This window comes from Callospermophilus lateralis, chromosome 1 (genome assembly GCF_048772815.1).
Source record: "Callospermophilus lateralis isolate mCalLat2 chromosome 1, mCalLat2.hap1, whole genome shotgun sequence".
Classification (NCBI taxonomy): Eukaryota; Metazoa; Chordata; class Mammalia; order Rodentia; family Sciuridae; genus Callospermophilus; species Callospermophilus lateralis.
In genome coordinates, this window is record NC_135305.1 from 184,839,599 (window position 1) to 184,861,313 (window position 21,715).

The 21,715-nt window shown below is 34.1% G+C and overlaps 1 protein-coding gene across 1 annotated transcript in view; it reads left to right on the forward strand.

The window, feature by feature from the left end:
• The window catches only part of Kcnh8 (potassium voltage-gated channel subfamily H member 8), a 347,812-nt gene that overhangs the window by 222,447 nt on the left and 103,650 nt on the right, over positions 1 to 21,715 (forward strand). Inside the window, exons 6-7 of the mRNA XM_076868474.1 lie at positions 2,371 to 2,528; positions 8,364 to 8,571. Coding sequence (XP_076724589.1) covers positions 2,371 to 2,528; positions 8,364 to 8,571 — 366 coding nt within the window. The remainder of the gene's footprint in view (positions 1 to 2,370; positions 2,529 to 8,363; positions 8,572 to 21,715) is intronic.

The following is a 21,715-nucleotide window of genomic DNA, read 5'->3' on the forward strand; positions in this document are numbered from 1 at the left end:
AATGGACCCTGAAAGCAAGCTGGAGTAATTATGCTCATATCTGACAAAACAGACTTCAAACATCTTAGACTCTTACTACATAATGATAAATGGAATAATCCATCAAGAAGATATGATTATGAATAAATAGGCACTAAATATCAGAGCACCAAATTTTATAAAACAAACATTACTGAACATAAAGGAAGAGATAGGCCCTAATAGAGTAATGGTGGGTAACATCAATACCCCACTCTCACTGACTCCTCTCACTGACCCGCCCCCATACTCCCCCCCCCAAAATTAACAAAGAAACATCAGAGTAAAATTAGACTATAGATTAGGAATTAGTAGACACCTAAAGAACATTCCATCACACCACTCCAAACACAATAGTCTTTTCATCAGCACATGGAACTTTCTCTAAAATACATCACATATTATGCCATCAAGTAATTCTTGGGAAATTCAAATTTGAATATGAAGCACTTTGAAATTACTTCACTCAGAACTTGCTTCCTGACCTGTGAAGTGACTGTATTTTGTTAAAGCCACAAAACCTAAATCACTGAACTGGAACCCAGGAGACTTGGAAGTGAATCAAAGGGCTGACATCATGTTATCTGAGGTGTGTGTGTGTGTGTGTGTGTGTGTGTGTGTGTGTGTGTATGTTTTCTTTCCTAGACCTTAGATTCTTTTCCCAGCCCCATGTGGCTGTTGGAAGAATTTGTGTCTTTGCAGGACTAAGGTACACATCTCTAACTGGGTGTCAGCCTGGTATTCCTCTCAGCAATAAGAGGCCACCTGCTGTTCCTTGCATGTGGTCCTGTCCCTCACATGTCAGTCACTCTCTTCTTACTGACTTCCAGTATCTTTTCACTGGATGAAGAAAACTTCCTTCTTTTAGAGAGCTTGCCTGATCTGTTCACCGAGGATAATTTCCCAGTTTGTCACAAAATATAACCCGATCACAGAATGATACCTCGTCATGTTCACAGGGGAAGAGACCAAATGAGGACCAGGTCATTGACAGTTGTTCAGAATTCTCCCTTCCACAAATGTGAACATGAAGTGAAAATTAAAAGTAACGTACAAATATAAAATGAGCATTTTCATTTCATGAGTAATTTTTACTATTGTCATCATCATGATATGAACAGATTCTATCTCATACAACACTGTTCTTATTTTCAGTGGTTAAAGTTAGATGTAAAGATTATCCCAATCCATCTGATTATTATGCAGCTCAGAGCTTGGTATTGGTTTAATAACTCCTCAGATTCCTGTGATTATTGGCTGAGATATTTATTTCCCGCATATCCTGCTGTGGTCCTTGACTAACAAACCATAACATTCTCCCAAAATAAAGTTCCATGGAGAAATTTCTTTCTGTAATTGTCACCATTCCATAAAACACTCAACAATATCACCCTTTAATGTGTACCAATACAGAAATTTCCTGAGTTCTGCTTTTACTTGATCTTAAAACCAACTAAGGAAAATACCATAATGATATTAACCAGGAAGTAAGAAGACAGTCTTAGAGATACTTATTCATAAGCAACAGGAGGGAGCTCAAAGGACTCGCTTAGTTATGGATTTGTCATTTAACCAGCACTCATGAGGACCTCATGTATTCTAAAAAATCTCAATAAAGTAATAATAAAAGAGTCTGTATGGAAAAGTTGAAATGCTTACATAAAGTGTTTATATTTTTTTAAAAGAGTGGGAAAATTTAACCTCTAAATCCAAATAAGAAACTTATGGTATTTTGTTAACAGGAGTGCTTTCAGGACAGGAATGAATTCCATATTCTCACAGAGATTAGTAAAACTTTAATACATGGAATTGGGTAGTATTGCACACATTATATCTGTGTTCAAATAATTTCTTATTTTGTTGGTGACTCTTCCTCAGTGGGACTTAGTTTCTGCCTCTTTAACATGGGAGTACTACTGTCTACTTCAGGAGATGTTTGAGGATTAAGTGAAATACCCCATGCTAAGCTCTTAGAACAATGTCTTTACACAGTGACTTTTTAGCAAATTACGACCTTTGTTCTTATTGCTTTGATCATTTATTTTAATCGTCATACCACATGACTCCAAGTTTGGAACGTAGTAAATGCTCAGAAAATATTCTTTCTTCACTCTCCTTAAACATGTTTGTGGAGTTGAACTGGATCTATCAATTACTGGATCTAGTAATTCACAGGCTAAAGAGGTTACTATTTAATTTTAATTTTGTATGTTTTTCTTCCACTTTTCCTCCCTGGTTGCCTGCCTGACTTCCTTTCCTCCTTCCTTACTTCTTTCTTTGTCTTTCTCCTTCCTTTTATTTTATTTTATCCCCCCCATCTTTCTTTTCTTTCTCTTTTTTTTTCCCAAGCAGATATTATTTTAAATTTCCGAACAACTTATGTCAGCAAATCTGGCCAAGTTATTTTCGAAGCAAGATCAATTTGCATCCACTACGTCACAACCTGGTTCATCATTGATTTAATTGCTGCCCTGCCCTTCGATCTCCTGTACGCTTTCAACGTCACAGTGGTGAGTCAAGAGCTTGATTCCACACAGCGTTTAAGCTTGCTTTCGCTTTTTCACATGTTCAGGTTTAAAATGTTTATAGCAATTTGTGTTTCCCGGGATTTGTGCCCTCAATAAAACTGCCAGGGTACCCAATAACATGCAGGCTACATTCTCCACTTGAGGAAGTTACTTCCTTGGACATCTATATGACCTGTTTTTATTCATACAAATACCCAGAACCCAGAAGATTTGAAAAATTATCATAAATATAGACCCAATAAACAAATCCTTTGATAAGGAAACCATCTGTAGGGATATAATCATTACTTTATATTATCTAAAGAGATATTTTCTTCCAAAAATTTGGTGGAAAGTTTGAAGAATTCTCTCCCCTTTTATGATATTTAACTTCCTATGATTTCATTATTCATTGTCAAAACCAATGCAAGAGCAATTAATATAGGATATTAAAAAATTAGAGTAATTTAGTCATTTCTTAGAAACTTTCTTATAAAAATGTGGATGGAATAGAAACCTGAATGACACAATAATTGACAAAAAAACTTGAATTTTCTTGAATTTGTATTAATACTCATAAATTTTCCTCTTTCTTTCTCTAACCCCTTATCCTTATGTCTCCTTACAAGAAAGTATGCCCACATACAATAGTAGCTATTTCTACTATTTGATGATGGATATCCTTAAAACTTTCAAACACTTCTTTATAAATGGAGAGACTTTTAAGGAGGTCATTTTGAATCATAAATGCAGTTTTCTGCTTAACAACTACAGCATGTAAAAATTTTCTTTAACATTATTCAAAGTAAATAAAACTCCCAGTCAGTTAACTGTCTTTCATAGAAAACATATCCTTCATTAAAAATTTAAAGGTATAGCTTTCAAAATGAAACAAAGAGATGGATGTTTCAAATATAGTCATTATTGACTTCAAAATGAATGTGAAACTGTAATCCTATTTAGCATACTTTTTTTTTTCCTTTTTAAATTGCCTGTACAATATTGTTTATACTCCTTTCTCTTTTCCCAAGTTGGAAGGTTGAGAGTGTCGACATGGTTAAAAGGTTTATAACATAACTGAAAGGAAAGTTGGCAGGAGAAATCTTGTGTATTAATATCAATCAGTGCTACATCAAACTGTTATCTGGGCTTTTTAAAGTGCTTTTGAAGATTGAATTTGACTAGATAAGTGTACTATAATGAAAGTGTAATGACTTAAAACAGGCTTTTGGAAGGCTGCAAAAGAAGTATATAATTCACAAAATGTTAAAAAAAAAAACCTTTCTGAATTCTCCTGGCAAATTGTTAAGTAAATGTTATTTAATAGAATTCTGTTTTAAATTATTTTTCTGCTTTGCTACTAAATACTAATAAATTTTTCATGTTCCATTTTTATTTAAATACTGAACAAATAGGAAAATCTTAAATGTGTGCATATGGTATGCAATTATTAATAAATTATTAAGAATTTATAGAATAGAATATATAGCATGTGTTTTTATATAATTAACATACACATTACTTAAACTAACATGGATAAAGGATTTCTACAAGTCAAATTCTCATATTTTGATGAATGTTAAATACTTCACTTTCACTGGGCTTTTCACTGTACTCAGCTCCCTTTTTTATTAGAGCATTATAATTATACAGACTAATTGGGTTCATTTTGACAAATCATACATGCAAGGAATTTGATTTTGATTTTCATCCCCCACTTTCATCCCCTGTGCCCTCCCTCTATTTCTCCTCCTCAACACTACTCAACTTCCTTTCTTCTACTTGTACATGAAGGTGAAATTCCCTTGGGTACCTTTATATGGGAATATAATATGATTTTGTTAAATTCATTCCATATTTCTTCCCCTCTCCCTTCCTTTCTCCCTTTCATTCTCCTATATCTATTCCATTGATCTTTCCTATATCTTTATGAAACCTGATCGCTCCCACACACTGCTTTCTTTCCCTTTTTTGGTTCTAATTTCCACACATGAAAGAAAACATTCAATCCTTGATTTTCTGAGTTTGGGTTATTTTCACTTAGCATGATTTTCTCCATTTCCACTCATTACCAGCAAATGCCATTATTTCATTGTTCTTTATGGCTGAGTAAAACTCAGTTGTATATCTATATACCACATTTTCTTGATCCATTTATTTATTGGCAGGCACCTGAGTTACTTTCATCATTTGGCTATTGTGAATTGTGTTGCTATAAACATTGAAGTGGCTATATTACTATTACTATAGTATACTGATTTTAGATATTTTGGATTTACACCAAGGAGTGGGATAGCTGGGTCATATGCTGGTCTCATTCCTTGTTTTTTTTTTTTTGTTTTTTGTTTTTTGTTTGTTTTTTTTACTTCCTTTTTTTATTTCTTTCATACATGACAATAGTAGAATTCATTACATTCATAATTATCCATTCACAGCACAATTTTTTATAACTCTGTATATAAAGTATGTTCACGCCAAATTATGCCATTGTACACAAGCTCTCTTACTGATTTTTTTTTGCATTACAATTCTTCATATACCTTTGTACCACAATTTATCATATCTCTGTTTGTATATAAGGTATGTTGACACCAAATTCACATTTTCACACATGTATTTTGTATAATGATGAGGATCTCCTTCCACCATCCATGCTATTCCCCTTCTCCCTCCCTCTCTCTCTAACCCCTATTCCCTTTCTAGAGGTAATCTTCCTCCCATGCTCTCCCTCTACTCCACTTGGAGAGGGGAGGGGAATAGAGACCAGGACCATTCCTTGTTTTTTTTTTTTAAAGCACCGTTTGCTTTCCAGAGTGGTTGCATCAGCCTGCAGTCCCACTAACAATGTGACCTTTTCTCCCACATCCTCACCAGCATTTATTATTTCTCATGTTCTTGAAACTTGCCATGGAGTGAGGTGAAATTTTAGTGTTGTTTTGATTTGCATTTCCCTGATTGCTAAAGATGCTGAAATTTTTTAATATATATATTTTTGGGCCATTTGTATTTCTTCTTTTGAAAATTTGTTCATGTTTTTGCCCATTTATTGCTTGGGCTATTTGTTATTTGGGGGTTGAGTTTTTATTTCCTTTTATATTCTGGATATTAATCCCCTGTTAGAGGTAGCTGGCAAACATTTTCTCTCATTCCAAAAGTTCTCTCTTCACTCTCTTATTCATTTCCTTGGCTGTACAGAGACCTTTCAGTTTGATGGCATGCCACTTATTGATTCTTGATTTTATTTCTTGAGCTTCAGGTATGTTGCCAAGGAAGTCAGTAGCTGCACCTATGTGGTGGAGTGTTGACCTTACATTTTCTTCAAGCAGATGCAAGGTTTCTGGTCTAATTCCTAAGTCTTTGATCAATTTTGATTTGAGTTTTATGCAAGGTGAAAGATAGGGATCTAAATTCATTCTTCTATATATAGATATTTTGTTTTCCCAGCACCATTTGTTTAAAAGGTTACCTTTTGTCCAATATTTATATCTGGCACATTTGTAACAATGTGGGTCTGTGTCTTCTATTCTATTTCATTGGTCTGCATCTATTTTGATGCCAATACCATGCTATTTTTGCTATTATTATCTGTAATATAATTTGAAATCAAGTATTATGATGCCTAATGCATTGTTTTTCTTGTTCAGAATGCTTTGAAATTCTGGGACTCTTATTGTTCCAAATAAATTCAAGGACTGATTTTTCTAGTTCTGTGAATAATGTCATTGGTATTTTGATAGGAATTATATTGATTATGTATATTGCTTTTGGTATTATGGCTATTTTGACCATATTAATTCTGCCTGTTCATGAGCATGGGAGATCTTTCCATTTTCTGAAGCCCTCTTCAATTATTTTCTTCAGTCTTCTTTAGTAGATCTTTTACCTCCTTGGTTAGATTAATTCCAAGGGGTTTTTTGTTTGTTTTTGTTTTTGTTTTGAGGTTATTGTAAATGGGATGGTTCTACTGATTTTTTTTTCTCGACTGAATTGCTGATGGATTATAAGAAAGTTATTCATTTATGGGTGTTGATCTTGTATACTGCTACTTTGTTAAATTCATTTTATCGGCTCTAGAAGTCTTCTGGTGAAATTATTTGGGGTCTCCTCACTATAGAATCATGCCATCAGCAAACACTGATAGTTTGACTTCTTCTTTTCCAATTAGTATTCCTTTAATTTCTTGGCTTTTTTCATCATCATGTCCTGTGAACCTAGCATGACTGCTTTATGAAGAATGCAAAGTGTAGATCAACATCTGTGTCAGGAAGAAAGACAAAGAGGAAACAGTAAATCCTCCTTATCAATGATTCTTTTCTGCTTTCCACAGTTTGAACCTATGATCATTTAAAAAACTGGTACATAAATTTGTTAGCCTCCTCTAATAAATTAGGATGAATTCTTTTATTTGAATAGAAAAGTTTGCTCAAGGTATTACATTTCTTCCCAGAAAACATGTTGTGAGAAATGTTATAAATTATGTTGTTATACTGAAAAGACTTATAAAAAGAAAAAACAAATAAACATCCAAAAAATATATCTTCCATATTTTAAAAATATTGAGTTAGTGCATCTCCATAGATGTCAATCAAAATGCATTACTACCATCAAAAAAAAATGTCTTATATGCTTTGGCTTTGGCTCTGCCCCTAATTGCTCATGGCAATTTTTTTAAATACAGCTCACACATTTATGGATTGAAACTTACTGTGTTTATGTCACCATGAAAGGCAGTACGAGAGATAAAATTATGAACTAGATATGGAAAAGGTATGAATCCCAGTTTTATCACTTGTCATTGGAGTGCCATCCTTGGGGAAGTTAACATCAAATTAGGACGAAAATGAAGTGTTAACAAGTCCTAAATTTTTTGAGCAACCTAAAAACGTAGCATTTTATCAAATGCTTTGCTAGATGTCTGACATCTAGAAAGACCTCAATACATGTTAGTTGGCCTCCACACCCTACTCTTTTTTTCCTTTCACTTTTCCCTCACCCCCAATTGACATTAAGAAGGTGTCATACACACTTGATAAAAGAGAAATTGCTATTTATAAGGTGTTTTGAGGTATGCAGCTGTGACTTATAATTTTCATTGACAAATTCATAATATCACCCAAAAGTAATGAATTTTTTTTCAGATTACATATTTACATTTAAATTAATTATATCTGTTTCTGTCATTCATCAATAAACCAAAATTCACATTTCTAGCCAGTTGTTGACTCTTATAGGAGCAAGTAAAATTGTTTTCTAAATGTACCAGCAAAATAACTCAGCTGCCTCATCTGAACACCCAAGCTCATGTCCCTTGTCTTTGCAAATAACTATTGTTCTCATGTAAGAGAAGCACCACATTCTTCCCTTAGGCACTCCCTTTCTGGTCAGAGAAAATGAGGAGACTGTATTATGTGTTTAGATGATTTCCTTCCTGGACTTCGGTTCTAGGTTTCATTTCACCTATGAAAAATGGTCCACATCTGTATCTGCCTATCAAATAAACTCCACCCCAGCAATGCCTAAATAACAAAGTAGAAATCGCAAAATCTTAGCATGTGACTACCTATCTTTCTACCAGCTTGAAAAATGACAGATGAGAACCTGGCTCTAATGTAGGGAGAAAGTAAACCTTACCACAGAAGAATAACAATTCATAAAAATGACGATAGAAAATGAACATAAAACTATGATGCACCAATTAAAAAAAATTTAATGACCATAGAATTGAATCATGATCATATTTAACTTCAAGAACTTTCCAGCATGGCTGTAAGTTAAAGTAAATGTCATGGCATGAATTTAATGCATGAGCCAAGTTGTGCTGCTCTGTCTTCTCCCCAGGTGTCTCTCGTGCATCTCTTAAAGACTGTGCGGCTGCTTCGTCTTTTGCGTCTCCTGCAGAAGCTGGACCGTTACTCCCAACATAGCACAATTGTCCTGACTCTGCTCATGTCCATGTTTGCGCTCCTTGCCCACTGGATGGCATGTATCTGGTATGTCATTGGAAAAATGGAGAGGGAAGACAACAGCCTTCTGAAGTGGGAAGTTGGTAAGGGCTTACATTTGTCACATTTTCCATTTTTAAGTTGAAAATGAAGGTTCTCTAGATTTTGGAGGAGGTGAAAGATATTTTTTTCTTACTGCCAATTTGTTTCTCTTTGTCACTCTCTATTATTCGTAATGCAAGTGATTCCTTTCAAAAATATTTTCTGGAACAAACTTGTGGGTTTTTTTTTTTCCAAAAGTTAACTGGTTAAAACTTTATAGTTACAGTAACTTTAAAAGATCAGAACAGCTGTAAAAGTGTTCAGATAAATAATGTGTGATTTTTATCTTGACGTGTTCCAATGCAGAGTTAGGAACAGTAAATCACTGGGCAACTGGTCTATGGCTGATCTCTGCAATTCTTTAAATCATAATAATCATTATATATGAGATTCTGTGTCAATAGAAAGATAACCCTTAAATTAATGGAAAGATACTACCTTTAAAAAGAGAGAACTCTTATAAATGGTATACTCTATCCCATTTAGCACTCTTTGAGAATCTGTGCTTGTAGAGAGGATTAGTCATTTACAAATGTCATTTATAAAAATTTTGTATTCCCATAATACTTGAAATTTTATGGAGGATTCTCCAAGTGTTACATAATTCTGCATAAATGAATCTGAAACACTAGGCACATGGACACATTTTTAAATTCATGGTAACCACAGGAAATTTATAGAAAATAAAAATTCACAAGACCATAACCTTCTATCCTAAAATATCTACATTCTTCTCACAGTCATACCCTTTAAAGAACTGTCCCTATGTAGGAATTGTTTTTCTTAATCCTGACATTTAATCAAAAGAATCTGTTTCCTACTTGACTGGAAGATCCTGCCCCTCATCATCTCCACCAAAAATCAATCTTGATCTTTTGAAAGAAACTCAGACCTTTTCACAGGGATGAAGTCCCAGGGGACTCCCAAGAAAGAAAAGTGCCCTAACTTTTCCTGCCAGCACTGACTTGGCAGGATGCATTTGGAACATCGCCTGTGTTGACTCCTAAATGCCACGCTCTCACCATAGGACATACACAAAGCCTTCCAAGGGCATCACTGCCGAATGAGCTAGAGCTTTCAAGGAAGCAGCTTCAAGAAAGTGAATCTCCTGCTCAGCTTCTTCAACAAAATGTTCCTACACATTCCAACTCTCTTTCTAAATTGCACAAAGCAACTGATATGTTCTGATCATTTTATCCTCAAAATGTTTTTTTTTTTTTTTAATTTTCCTTGTCAAAGCGTGTTTTCTGTGCCTTGCTGTGGATCTCAATTCTCAGAAACCAAGGAAAGGGGTACATAAAGCAACTGAGTGAAAAAAAAGAAAAACTTCCTAAATCAAATGGGACCCAGTGAGAGGAGAGGGTTGGTTAAAAAGAGTATCGAGTCCTGCACTGTAATTTGATTAAAGCGTTTGCCTTCATCAGTACTGTAGCCTTGTCCTAATGGTATTCAGTGAATTATAGCATTAGCTCTCTGCCCTCTGTTTGGAGTCCATATTAACATTCTGACTTGTGGTCAGCACCTGATTCCTTTTTAGATGTGACCTAATTTCCTTCAGGCCCCAGACCTATACATTCACATTAATTTGTAAGGCTTGTCTAGTCTGAGAGTCTCCAGATGGGGAAATTTAGCTTATTCACGCTCTCAAATTTAGTTACATGAGGAAAGCTTTTAGTTTCAATTCCAACATGTCCATCCTGCCACAGATGTACAATATAGCTGTTTTTCTTCCCACAAACATGCAGAGGTATTTATTTTTTCAAGAAAAAAAAATGAACCAATAACCTAAACTGCCTCTGTGTTACCCACTTCCTTGGGCCTGATGTTATGGTTTAATGTGATGAATGAGAAGTTGTAAGCTGCAACTCCAGACAGCATTGGCTTGATGCGATGATGGGAAGAGCATTGGGCCGGGGCAATGGACCTCTCCTGTCCTCATGGTTCTATCACTAACCAACTCTTAGGTTTCAATCATTTTGTTCACCAGTCTATGCCTCAATTTCCCCACGTACAACAAGAGAAAGCTCACCACATAACTAGAAAGTCTGTTTTTAGGTTCCATAAGTTATGACTCTGACATAGAAAAACAAACTTGATATTATTTGCTTCATATATGTGTATGTGTACATGTACATATGAATAATAATAATATATGTATTAACTTATTATAGTTCTGTATCTACATAAGCCATCCATGCAGCCATCCAATATCCGTTGGAGGGTACATCCATAAGTATATCCTAAGACTATAGCATGTCAGGAACTGACACATTCTATTCAGTTACCATAAGAATAATTGAACATTTGTCTTTAGAGAGTTAGATTTCCTGGTCCAAATAACTCTTGGGATATGATTAAGAAAGCAGTGTGCTTATTATGTCTGTAAATATTGTGTTTATTGACTTGGACAAGGACTGTGCCTTCCTATAAAAATTATTCACATCATTTGTTCACTGAAAACATTTTCCAGCCGAGATTTGTATACAAATTAAATAATTATGACCTTCCCTGTCTAGTTTTATAATGAAGTGGTTGAAAGCCTAGGTAGATTTAGTTCTTACTATGTAATTTCTTCACTGGTGATAAATTTCATCTTTTTTGATCCAATTACTATGAATCAAAAAATTCATCACACAAATAAAATCCACTTAGAGAATACATTGTTCTCTGTCTTTGTGGCTAACATATAGAATCAATTCATCTTCCTGGAGGTAAAATTCCTTTCTAATCATTGTTAATTGCCCTGAAATGATTTTGTTCTTTTGTTCTTGGCGGGCCCTCTAATTACAGGTACAGAGTGTTTCAGTATTTTATAGCAGATGAAATCAGTGTTAATCTTTAAAAGATGTTCAGGATCATGTCTTAAAGTATCTATTATTGGAAGGAAAAAATTGTATTTGTGAACTTTTGCTATATATCAGAAGCTGGTTATAAAGTAATTGGCCTGCTGTTGTCTTTTACTTCATTTTTTATGTATTTAGATATTATAATTTAAGAAAATTTGAGGGTTGGATTATTCTTTTATGTAATTTTAGATCTAGGAGGACCCGAGGCCAGCTCTTTGACTTGATGAGGAGAAATTTGACTGTAGGTTGTACAATTTCCGTGATGGCAAGGGTTGGTTTGTTGTGTCCACTGCTGTTTCTCCACTGTGGGGTGCAGTTCCAGGCACATGGCAAGTATACCCTCAAAAATGTTGAGTGAATCAATGTTCAACGGCATTCAATTACTAAATGAGAGTCATGGCACAAGGACCTAGATTCTGTTGCTTTTTCTCTAGAAATCTAATCATCTTGAATATTATGAAGTTACAGAGAATGGCTATTGAGCAAACTCTTTCTGGCTAGGAAAATTGAGAAGATTTAAGAACAGAGTGATTACTTAAAATTTGGTTATTTTTTGAAAAATATTTATTTGTGCCCATTATATGCTTGGCCCTGTCCTAGGCACTGGAGATACCAAGTAGTCTATTTAACCAAATCGCATATTTAATATCATGCAGCTTAAAGTCTAATGGGGAAAACCAAAGATTCAAAGGGTGTATTACAGTGATACGGTCCACATGAGGAATCAGCATAGACTTTTCAGGGCTAGCCTGAGTTTTAAAGAATGAGTAGGTCTTGTTTGTACAGATGAGGAGAAAAGGGCATTTGTGATGATAGCAGGGACATGTCTGTATTAAACAGTTCTCTAGAACTGGCATGAAGGGTGCATGGTGGGTGGAAATAAGGTGATAAGTTCAAAGAGATGGAAAAGCAGGCAGGCACCAAATCCTTAAAGACTGTGCCAACCTTTAGAGCTTGTACTTCATTCTAAGCCACAGTGAGACATGAAGTCCTCTTACAAGCAAGAAATCCTTCAAATGTAGAACACCAAAACTAGGGAGATGGTTCACTGTGCTCCATCTTCAATATCTGTAAAATGACAGTATCATAGTGCCAACCTCTTTGGGGTTGCCAATATTAAATTATACAACATGTATGAAGCATTTGGCATTGTACTTGGCACCTTGTAACTGTTTAATAAATATCAGCAATCACAACTATCATAATTTTATTATAACAATTACTTCTAATGAGAGAAATTAGCATGAGCTAATATAGAATGGTGACTTAGAACTTGCTTAAAACATGTTGCCTTCTGGGTTTAGTTGTAGTGCCAGAGTGCATATTATGCACTTTTTCATGTTTTCTAAAACTTTGTATTTGATAAGCAATCTGCAAAAAATAAGTAATTTTTACATAGTCTCGCAAGTGCACACTTATAGGTGATTTCTTTTTCAAGGCCAATACAAGAGACAGGCCCCACATCCACCTTATAGGCTTGTTGGGGTTCACCAAATTTTTATGGAAGTTGGATATAGTGCTTCAAGGGTAAGATTTAACACCATATTAGAGACATATCACCATTGAATCTGAGAGTTCTCTTTAAATTTAATTTTCATTTGACTGCAAAGGAGTGTTTTGAATGACCTATTTTAGGGTGGCTTGTTTGTTTTTAACAAGAAGACTTAAATTAAATTATATATGTGTACAAAGGATTGGAATATAGCTCAGTGGTGTGGCACTTTCCTAGCTTGCTCAAAGCCCTGGGTTCTATCTCTGTTACTACCAAAAAAAGAAAAAGGTGTAAGAAGACCTCAAATGTTTCCTTGTACGTATCCACATAGATACTTTTAATTATTATCATTTGTACGGTTCACTGAATGACATTGGATTGGTCTTTGAAAAGTTCCATTAGGATTCTAATGGAAATTAAACTTGAAAAATTCAGATTTAAATATTGCTCCAGTAATTTATTAGGCATTTTGGCCAAAATAAACTCAGTATGTGGCTTTCCATAGAATAACTTTAGCTTCTACATCTGTGAAATGGATGTGGTAGCACAGACCCAAGCAGGTATTGCCCTCACATAGTGTCTTGTGGACAGGATGTTCTTGCCACTGGTGACTACCTTCTGACCACTAACGCACACTACCTCTGCTCCTACCGACTATTGAGGACATTTTCAAACCCCAACCACCTGCTCAAACTCATGTCAGTGAGCAATGTAGAAAGAAAATAGAATACTATTAAAGTCTTATGAAGAGGTGGTATTTCTATCCGTCATTTTTCTTGATTGCAATAAGAAACAAAAGGGGAATTCATTAACAGGACCTGCAGACTTCTGATTAGGTTCTAGAACAAATCTCAGGAAAAGAGCTGTAGGCAGCTCTAGTGCAAGAAGGTCAGTTGCTAACATTTTCCTGAACACCTTTAGGTCTTTGTAGATCCTATGAAGGAACACTAACCTCGCCTTTACTTCTGACTCACAGTCCCTAAAAGGACAATGCAATTGACCAAACTTAAGTCACAAGCGTAAGTTCATGACTATATTTGGTGTGAAGCTCCTCTCCAAATAGGAGATTAGCCAACCAACCAAAAAGACAAAAATGTCAATATCTATGATAATGTTTTTACCCTCACACAAAAAATGCTGGCTGGGTGTATAACTGGGGGCAGAGCACTTGCCTAGCATGCACAAAGCCCTGGTTGAGAATCTCTAGCATCACAAAAAGGATAAAAATTAAAACTAGAGTAAAGTTCATAAAACACTTATTAAAAATACTACTATGAATCATGGTGTCCTTCAGAGACATCAGGCCAAATGGAATTAGCTGAAATAAAGGGAAGCAGTTTTGTCGACTACATCTTGCTCACTCTAGCACAGTCTATTCCTTATGTAAGCATGCCTGAGTATTTCCTCAGATAAACTGTATCTTTGTCAATAGCTCTATTTTGCACTAAAATGTTACCTTACATTCTTTTTCAAAACTAACTCTATTTTTAAGGCCATGGCACACTGAACTTTAAAATAAATGATCTACTTCAAAAGTTAGATGCTGGTAATTGAATTAAGCCTTTTGTTTCTCTTAATTCTTAGGTTGGAGTAGACTTATACATTGTAGATTTCTAAAAGTCCATCTATATCAATGACCAAACAACAACCAACAAAGGTTAAGAACCTAGAATGTGAAAAAAAAAAGGATTAAGTCAGACAGCATTTGAAAATTTTCATTGAAAATTTTCATTGAAAATGTTATCCCTAAATCTTGGATCCTCCTTGGTTCATAATAGTTGATTGATATGAAAAACTCTGTAGTATTTATAAGACTCATGTAAGGAGGAAAAAATTACCAGGCTTGTGATATTGTGAGCTGATTACTTCAATAATTGAATCAAATTTTCCTAAAAAGTATAGAATGTATGAATACTCTGCTTTTCAGCTTTTATATAAGGAATTATAAAAACTTTTTGAGATAACCCTTACCTGTAGATTCACATTCTTGGAAATACATGAGATAAAGAAAGGGGGCCTACTAAAATGTAAGACTCCAAATCATTCAGGTGGTCACTATTGAAGAACTCCTGGACTTCACTTTTTTAAAGTAGGGCCTTGAACTTTAATGTGTACTGGAGTCACACAAGGATCTCTGTAAAAACAAATTCTAACTCAGTAAGTCCAAGATGAAGCCCAAACCCTGTCTTTTCTATCATCTCCTTGGGGATCTCTGTGTTCTCACCACACTGTGAGTGGCAAAATTTTAGAAAATCTTGGGTCTTTAGGGTAATGCTATACTCCCAGTGATAAAGAGTCTTAACCAGCAACAGTTTGGTGCTTTCTGCCCTTTTTTACCGCCTTATCCTTTTTTTGATCCAGGGCATGTCTGCAAATTTATTTGGGCATAGCTTACCCCTAATGGACCAGTGAGATCCACTGAAGAGTAATTAACCTTAATGTTGAATCAATACAGTACAGCCCTTTAAATGTCTCCCTCAGAAACCATCTGTGTTACTGTTGCTTCTGGCAAACCAAAATCAAATACTACCCATTTGAAAAGAGTTGCCAGTACACTATTCTAGTTTGAGAAAAGGCTCCAAGAAAACAGAAAACATTTCCATGTTTTAGGAGCAAGATTTTACTCTTTTGCTATGAAGAGCAGATGTTTATTTTGAAAGCTCAGACTGGCTTTATGTTTTGAAAATGACAATACAATTTGCTTATAGTAAAAAGTTGGGGAAATAAAACATATATGAATTTCTTTTATGAAATTGAATTATGTCTGCAAGTTTGATCTTGTGTTTAAAAATTATTTGATCAGTTAGAGAGTGAGGAATACAATTGCATAATGTTCTCCATCCTTTAAAAGGGAACATCTAGGCTTCTGGTAGCAGAGACAGAGTTCATAGGATTTCAAGTTGCCAGGTCTGCTTAGAGAGGAGGCAGGAAACACAGAAGCTACAGTATGCTCAGAATCTTTGCTCCAGCATTTTGGAAAGTGCTCACACTTTAGAACAAACAATTAAGCAACGAAGGATCTATTGTCATTGAGAACTGCAGCTCACTCCACCCCTGTACTTAAGGACTGACAAGTATGTTAGCATAGTGTGAGCCCCTAGAAATCCTGAAGAAACTGATTATGCTTTCTTAACCCAAATGTTTCATAAGTATATTTTGCTTCACAATCCTTCCCTTTTTTTGTACACATTTTGAATGTTAACATCTTATGAATTTGGAGTTTTAAAAAGCACACTTTAAGGAAAGTTGTTAAATTTAATATCATAATAGGAAGAATAATAATTATTTTAGTGTTTTTAAAATAGAACATCATATGTATCATCTCACAGCAAATCTATAATAGGAGAAGAGGTTGTTCTCAACTATAAAATGGATATCATGAAAAATAATCAGCTAGAGAGTCATTGATGAACTTAAGTAATGTACATGGAAGCAATTTGCAAACTATAGAATAAAGTGCTATAGAATTATAACTTGTTTTGTTGTGTTACAGTTAGTAATATACACACAATATGTACACATATGTATATATGTGTGTGTAAGGTGCATTTATCACTCTCTCTTCCTCTGGAGACAGATGGAAGACATCTGTGTATTTACTATACTCTGTACCCCAAGCTCCTGTCTTTGTGTTCTCCCCATGACAGTGATCATAGTGTGCACAGAGTCCACACACACACAGTGCATGCATTTGAGGGAATGAATACAGCAATAAATGGTGGGCTAGGCCTCAAAATCATATCAATAGTTCATTCCATCCACATTAAAAAATAAAGAAGTTCTGAAATCTATGATTCTTCAGTGTTTGGAAATAGGTTGCTCTGTTTCTATATGTCTTCATAGCATCTTATCACTTACACTATTAAAGAATCACATACTCAAGACTCATTTGGTTAAAATGAGAACTGCCATGAAGTATAGATAATAATGTCATAGGAGACCAAAAATCAGGATTGGATCTCTATTGAACAGTCTATTTCTTTGGTAGATTTTTGCTGTTTGAATACAGAATTCCTTCAGTATCTAGATCACACTTGAGGTGGAACTGTTTTCTTTCTCTCATAAAAGACTGTGTAATACCTGGCAGTCATTAATATAAGCACTGCTAAGTGTTCATAAGCACCATAAACTAAACCATGTTTGTTTTGTGATTCACATAATGTTGTCTACCTGTAGCATTACCTAAGTGGTTCCTGCTCTGGCCTTTTATGCAATAATCAACTTACAATCCGTAGTTTGTTTATTCCTCAGATCTTTGACAATTTCATAAAAACACTGCTTGCTTTCTGGTTTTCCCTTCTTAAATTAAATATTTCTTGTTTTTCATTTGTTGGTGGTAAATTTATTTACATATGTTTATGTGTATATATATCATTTTTTAGTTTGTGATATTACTAAATAAAAAACTTTAGCTATTATCCCAAACAAGGAAGAATACACTACAAACTCATAAATCATTAGTCTATAATTTTATTATGAAAAATAATTGTTATATTAATAAGGCTATAGGCATTGACTGCACTATAATATTAAATATTGATTGAGTCTAAGCCATTGATTTAAGTGTGAAGTGTGAAAATTCAAATTGGTTATAGGAGAGCACAGTTTTTGAACCACTCACACTAAAAATTTTTTAACCAAAACACAAAGTTAGACAAACTTTGATGATGGAAGTCAAAGCAAGAGCCACATGTCATCTTTCTGAGGATAAAAGATTTGGAGCAGCTAATACTTTATGTCAAAGGCTAATTATTATTCTCTAATGATGGTATGTTCATCTGAACCTTGCTATAGTATTTAGTATATATTTTACTAAAATCTTTATGCTACTGTCATATTATGCCTCCTACAACATTACATTGTGGATTTTACAGGTCTTATTCCTAATTTAGTGTCTTGGGATTTGTACAATGTTGCAGTCAATCAGCAATTGTTATAGCATTTTTAGTTTCTTACTATGTGGTAGCATTGATAAAAGAGAATTATATGTAATAGTGTCAGCCTTGTAGGATTTTAATTTCACCTGGAGTATGAGAGAGCTAATCACATCTACCCTCTCTTCACCCCCTATCCCATTCTCCTTTTCTGTGTTTCCCTACTAAATAATGGTTCAAACATGTTTCCATCTTCTAGCTGGAGATAATTTGGCTTCCTGCTACTTACCATTCTTACTAGATCCAGAATCCATCCAAGGAGCTTTTGCCTTGTCTCACTTTTATCTTTTGATCCTTGGGGAATATACTTGTCTCTTAAACATCTGGGACCCTGCCCAGGACCTAGATTTTGGCAGAGAGAGTCTCCTTTGAGTGTTTTCTCCAGTATCTTGGGGATTTTTTTTAATGATTTTTATTTTATTAGTGCATTATGGTCAAAATGAATATTGGGGTTCATTTTGACATGAACATGGAAAATAATTGGCTCCTATTTATTCCCCCAGACTTCCCCCATTCCCTTCCCCTATTCCCTTTTCTCTACACTATTGGTCTTTTTTTCTATTTATTTATAGTTTTTGTTTTAATTGGCGCTTTATAGATATACGTAAAGGTGGAATTCACTGTGGTATTCGCTATGTACCTTACACTTTCTGAGTCTGGATTGTTTCAGACAAAATCAACATACATAAATCAGTAGCTTCCCACTGAGAAAATATCAGGAAAACTATCCCATTCACAATAATCTAAAAAAAAAAAAACCCTCAAAAAAAAAAAAAAAAACACACAAAAAAAAACCCCATACTCAAGAGTCTTGGTTTTGAGGTTTGCTTGGCTGACCATTCATTGGCTTCCTATGCTCCTCCAGACGGATCCCATGACTTCAATCACTGGAAATTTTGCTCACCTCTGGCCTCTTCCTTTCTATCTATTGGTTTTTCCTGGGTTGTTTCTAAGGCTGCTAAAATCATAGATGGTGACCTGCTTTTGGCTCAGGGAGTGCTGTGTGCTTCTATTTCTAAATGAGTTCAAAGTTAAAGGTATATCACACATGACATAGGAGAGCACTAAATTTAGGGTGATCTGAAAGGTAATGTGACCATTCAACAAATAAAATGGTAGTCAAGGGGAGTATGATCTATCTGAGTTGAGTCTTGCATCTAATATAGTTAATTAATTAATAGATTTTCTAAATGTCCATCCAGTTTCCCAGCATCATTTACTTAAATGATCCATTTATTCCTACTAATTAAATATGGCATTTTAATTATACTTAATTGTGACTTATGACTGTGTACCTATGACTTTTCTAGGTTTCATTTTTCTTTCATTGACATTCTAATTTTATACCAATACTTCAGAATTTTAATCACTGTGTTCTTTAAACTTTGGTATAGCAAGTAGAAAGGGGATCATTCAAGCCTATTTACTAGCAAATCAATATTAGAAAAGAAATTACCACCTTCAAAATACAAATGGCATTTTAATTGGAATTAATTTTAGAAATTAAATTAATTCTTTTATAACACTGAGATATTTTTTCCAAAGTCATGGTATCTAATCTCCATTTATTTGAAATATGCCTCTATGGAATTAAGTGAAATTATGTAATTTCCTTAACACAAATTGCATATATTTTTTATTAAGTTTATTTCTAAGTATTCGTTTTTTCTAAGTATTTCATTTTTGTGCTGCTGTGAGTGGAATCCATTTTCATTAATTTTGTTCCAATCACTTCTGTATAAGAAGATTAGTGACTTTTAAATGTTTAGCATAAATCTTAATATATATCTAGTAATGTTTAATACATTTTAATTAATTCCTTATAGTTTAGAAAGATAGTCATATCATCTACAAATACTAATAAATTTCTCCTTGATTTTGAATATTCATACTGTTCTTGACTATTGGTTTGAGAAAAATATTTTATTAAATATCTACTCTAACTTTATTAAGAGATTTTATTTAAAAGGTGTTTTATAAATCACCAACAAACATTATTGATGCTTGATGATCCACAGAAATCTAATATATGATTCTCAAAGACACATTTCATAAAAGGGCAAGCTATAGGGTACAATTATTTTTCTGGAGACTGGGGAATCCACTATTCTAACCAAGTCCTGCCACCAATTAGTTGTGTGGACTGGGCAACTTTAGCAACCTACATTTTCCCCAGTTATCTCCTTTAAAATGAGATACTTACTGTGTCCAACTCCTTCGTGATTAACCCTTTTGAAAAAAAAATGAAAGCTGTAAATTTTCTCTGATCACACATACATAAATAATATTTTGCATGAAATTACAGATAGTTTGTATATTCATTGTGTTCTTTCATGCAATCCTAGTAACAAACACAAAAACAAAAAAATCATAGAGCTGGTTGACCTCTGAGATCATTTACAATTTGAATGTTTGACTACATTACTTTTCAAAAAACTGTCTTGTGCCTGAATCTTAGGCATATAGAATATATATTGTAGACATGCCTCTTGTTATAGTGAAATCTGCTCTGTATAATTCATTTATTCTTAAAGTTCTGAAGCTTTGGAGGTTTTAAATACAGCTGTGTGCTTTCAATTTTATGATACAAACAAGCTAAGGCTGCTAAGGAAAACAATTTCACTTTACAGGCAACTTTTCAAAAATGTAATTTCTTAAACTGAGGGAAAGCATTACCACTCTCTAGATTACATGTAGAGGTAACTTGTGAAAAGAATGTTCAGAATTTTGTGTTTTAATATCTAAAGGACAGTCATAACAAAGCAGAACACGTAATATTTTAAGACTTCTGGTATTTGGACAGTATCCCAGACAGCCAAGTTGTGAGACCCTGCACAATGTAGCCTTTAATTTCTGGATTGTATTTTGACCCCTCTATCAATAACTGTATGAAACTGTGTTCACTTGATTTATTTTTATTTAAGCTTAATTCATAGATTCACAGGATACCAGTGTAATAAGGGACCCTAGATATAATATATTCTAAACCTTTCATTTCATTCTACTGCTTCTTTTTGATAAGTCCTCATAATGTTGGGTATAATGTGAACCAGGAGTCATGAAGGGAAAGGTCTAATCCTGGCCTCCTAGTTATTCTCTGCAAAATGAGGTGACTATTGCATCAATAAAAATAAAATAAAATGAGAAAAATATAAATGAATAAGTGAGATAGTCAGGACAAATGGTCTTCTAAGATCAACTACTCTAATTTTACTTTAATAGAATTATTCTACTCTTAGATATTTATAATGATAGAAATACATATTTCTATTTCTCAAAATCTATGAAATGACCTTTATGACTTCTGGCCATTGTTCTGAAGACCAAAGTGTGTTTGACCTGACATCTCTCTTTTAAATTTCTTTTTTAGTCTATACATTTTTTTATTCACGTCCAAATGTAAAATTTTTTAAATCTATAGCACTGAAAAGTTAAGATAATATTTACAAGATGTAATTGAAAATAATGTATGATTTCAATGGAAAAATTTTGGGACATCGGTGTTTTACTAAGTTAGTATCTTTCTTTCTTTGCCTATTTCCCTCCTTTTCTAAATTAAAAAAAAAAAAAAAAAAAAAAAAAAAAAACAGGCGCCAACTAAGAGTCCATCTGAATAGCAAAGCTTGATGTGACCTCTCCCATCTACCCACTAAATATAAAATTTAGGATAAAGAGAAAATGTCACATCTTAACCATGGTAGTAAATTAGAGCCATCCATTAACCTAATATTCAAAACTAGAGGAATTTCTAATAAAAGCCAGTAAATATAAGATTGGATTTTTTGTTTTTTGTACCAGGGATTGAATCCAGTGGCACTTAACCACTGAGCCCCATCTCCAGCTTTTTAAAAATATTTTATTTACAGAGAGGGTC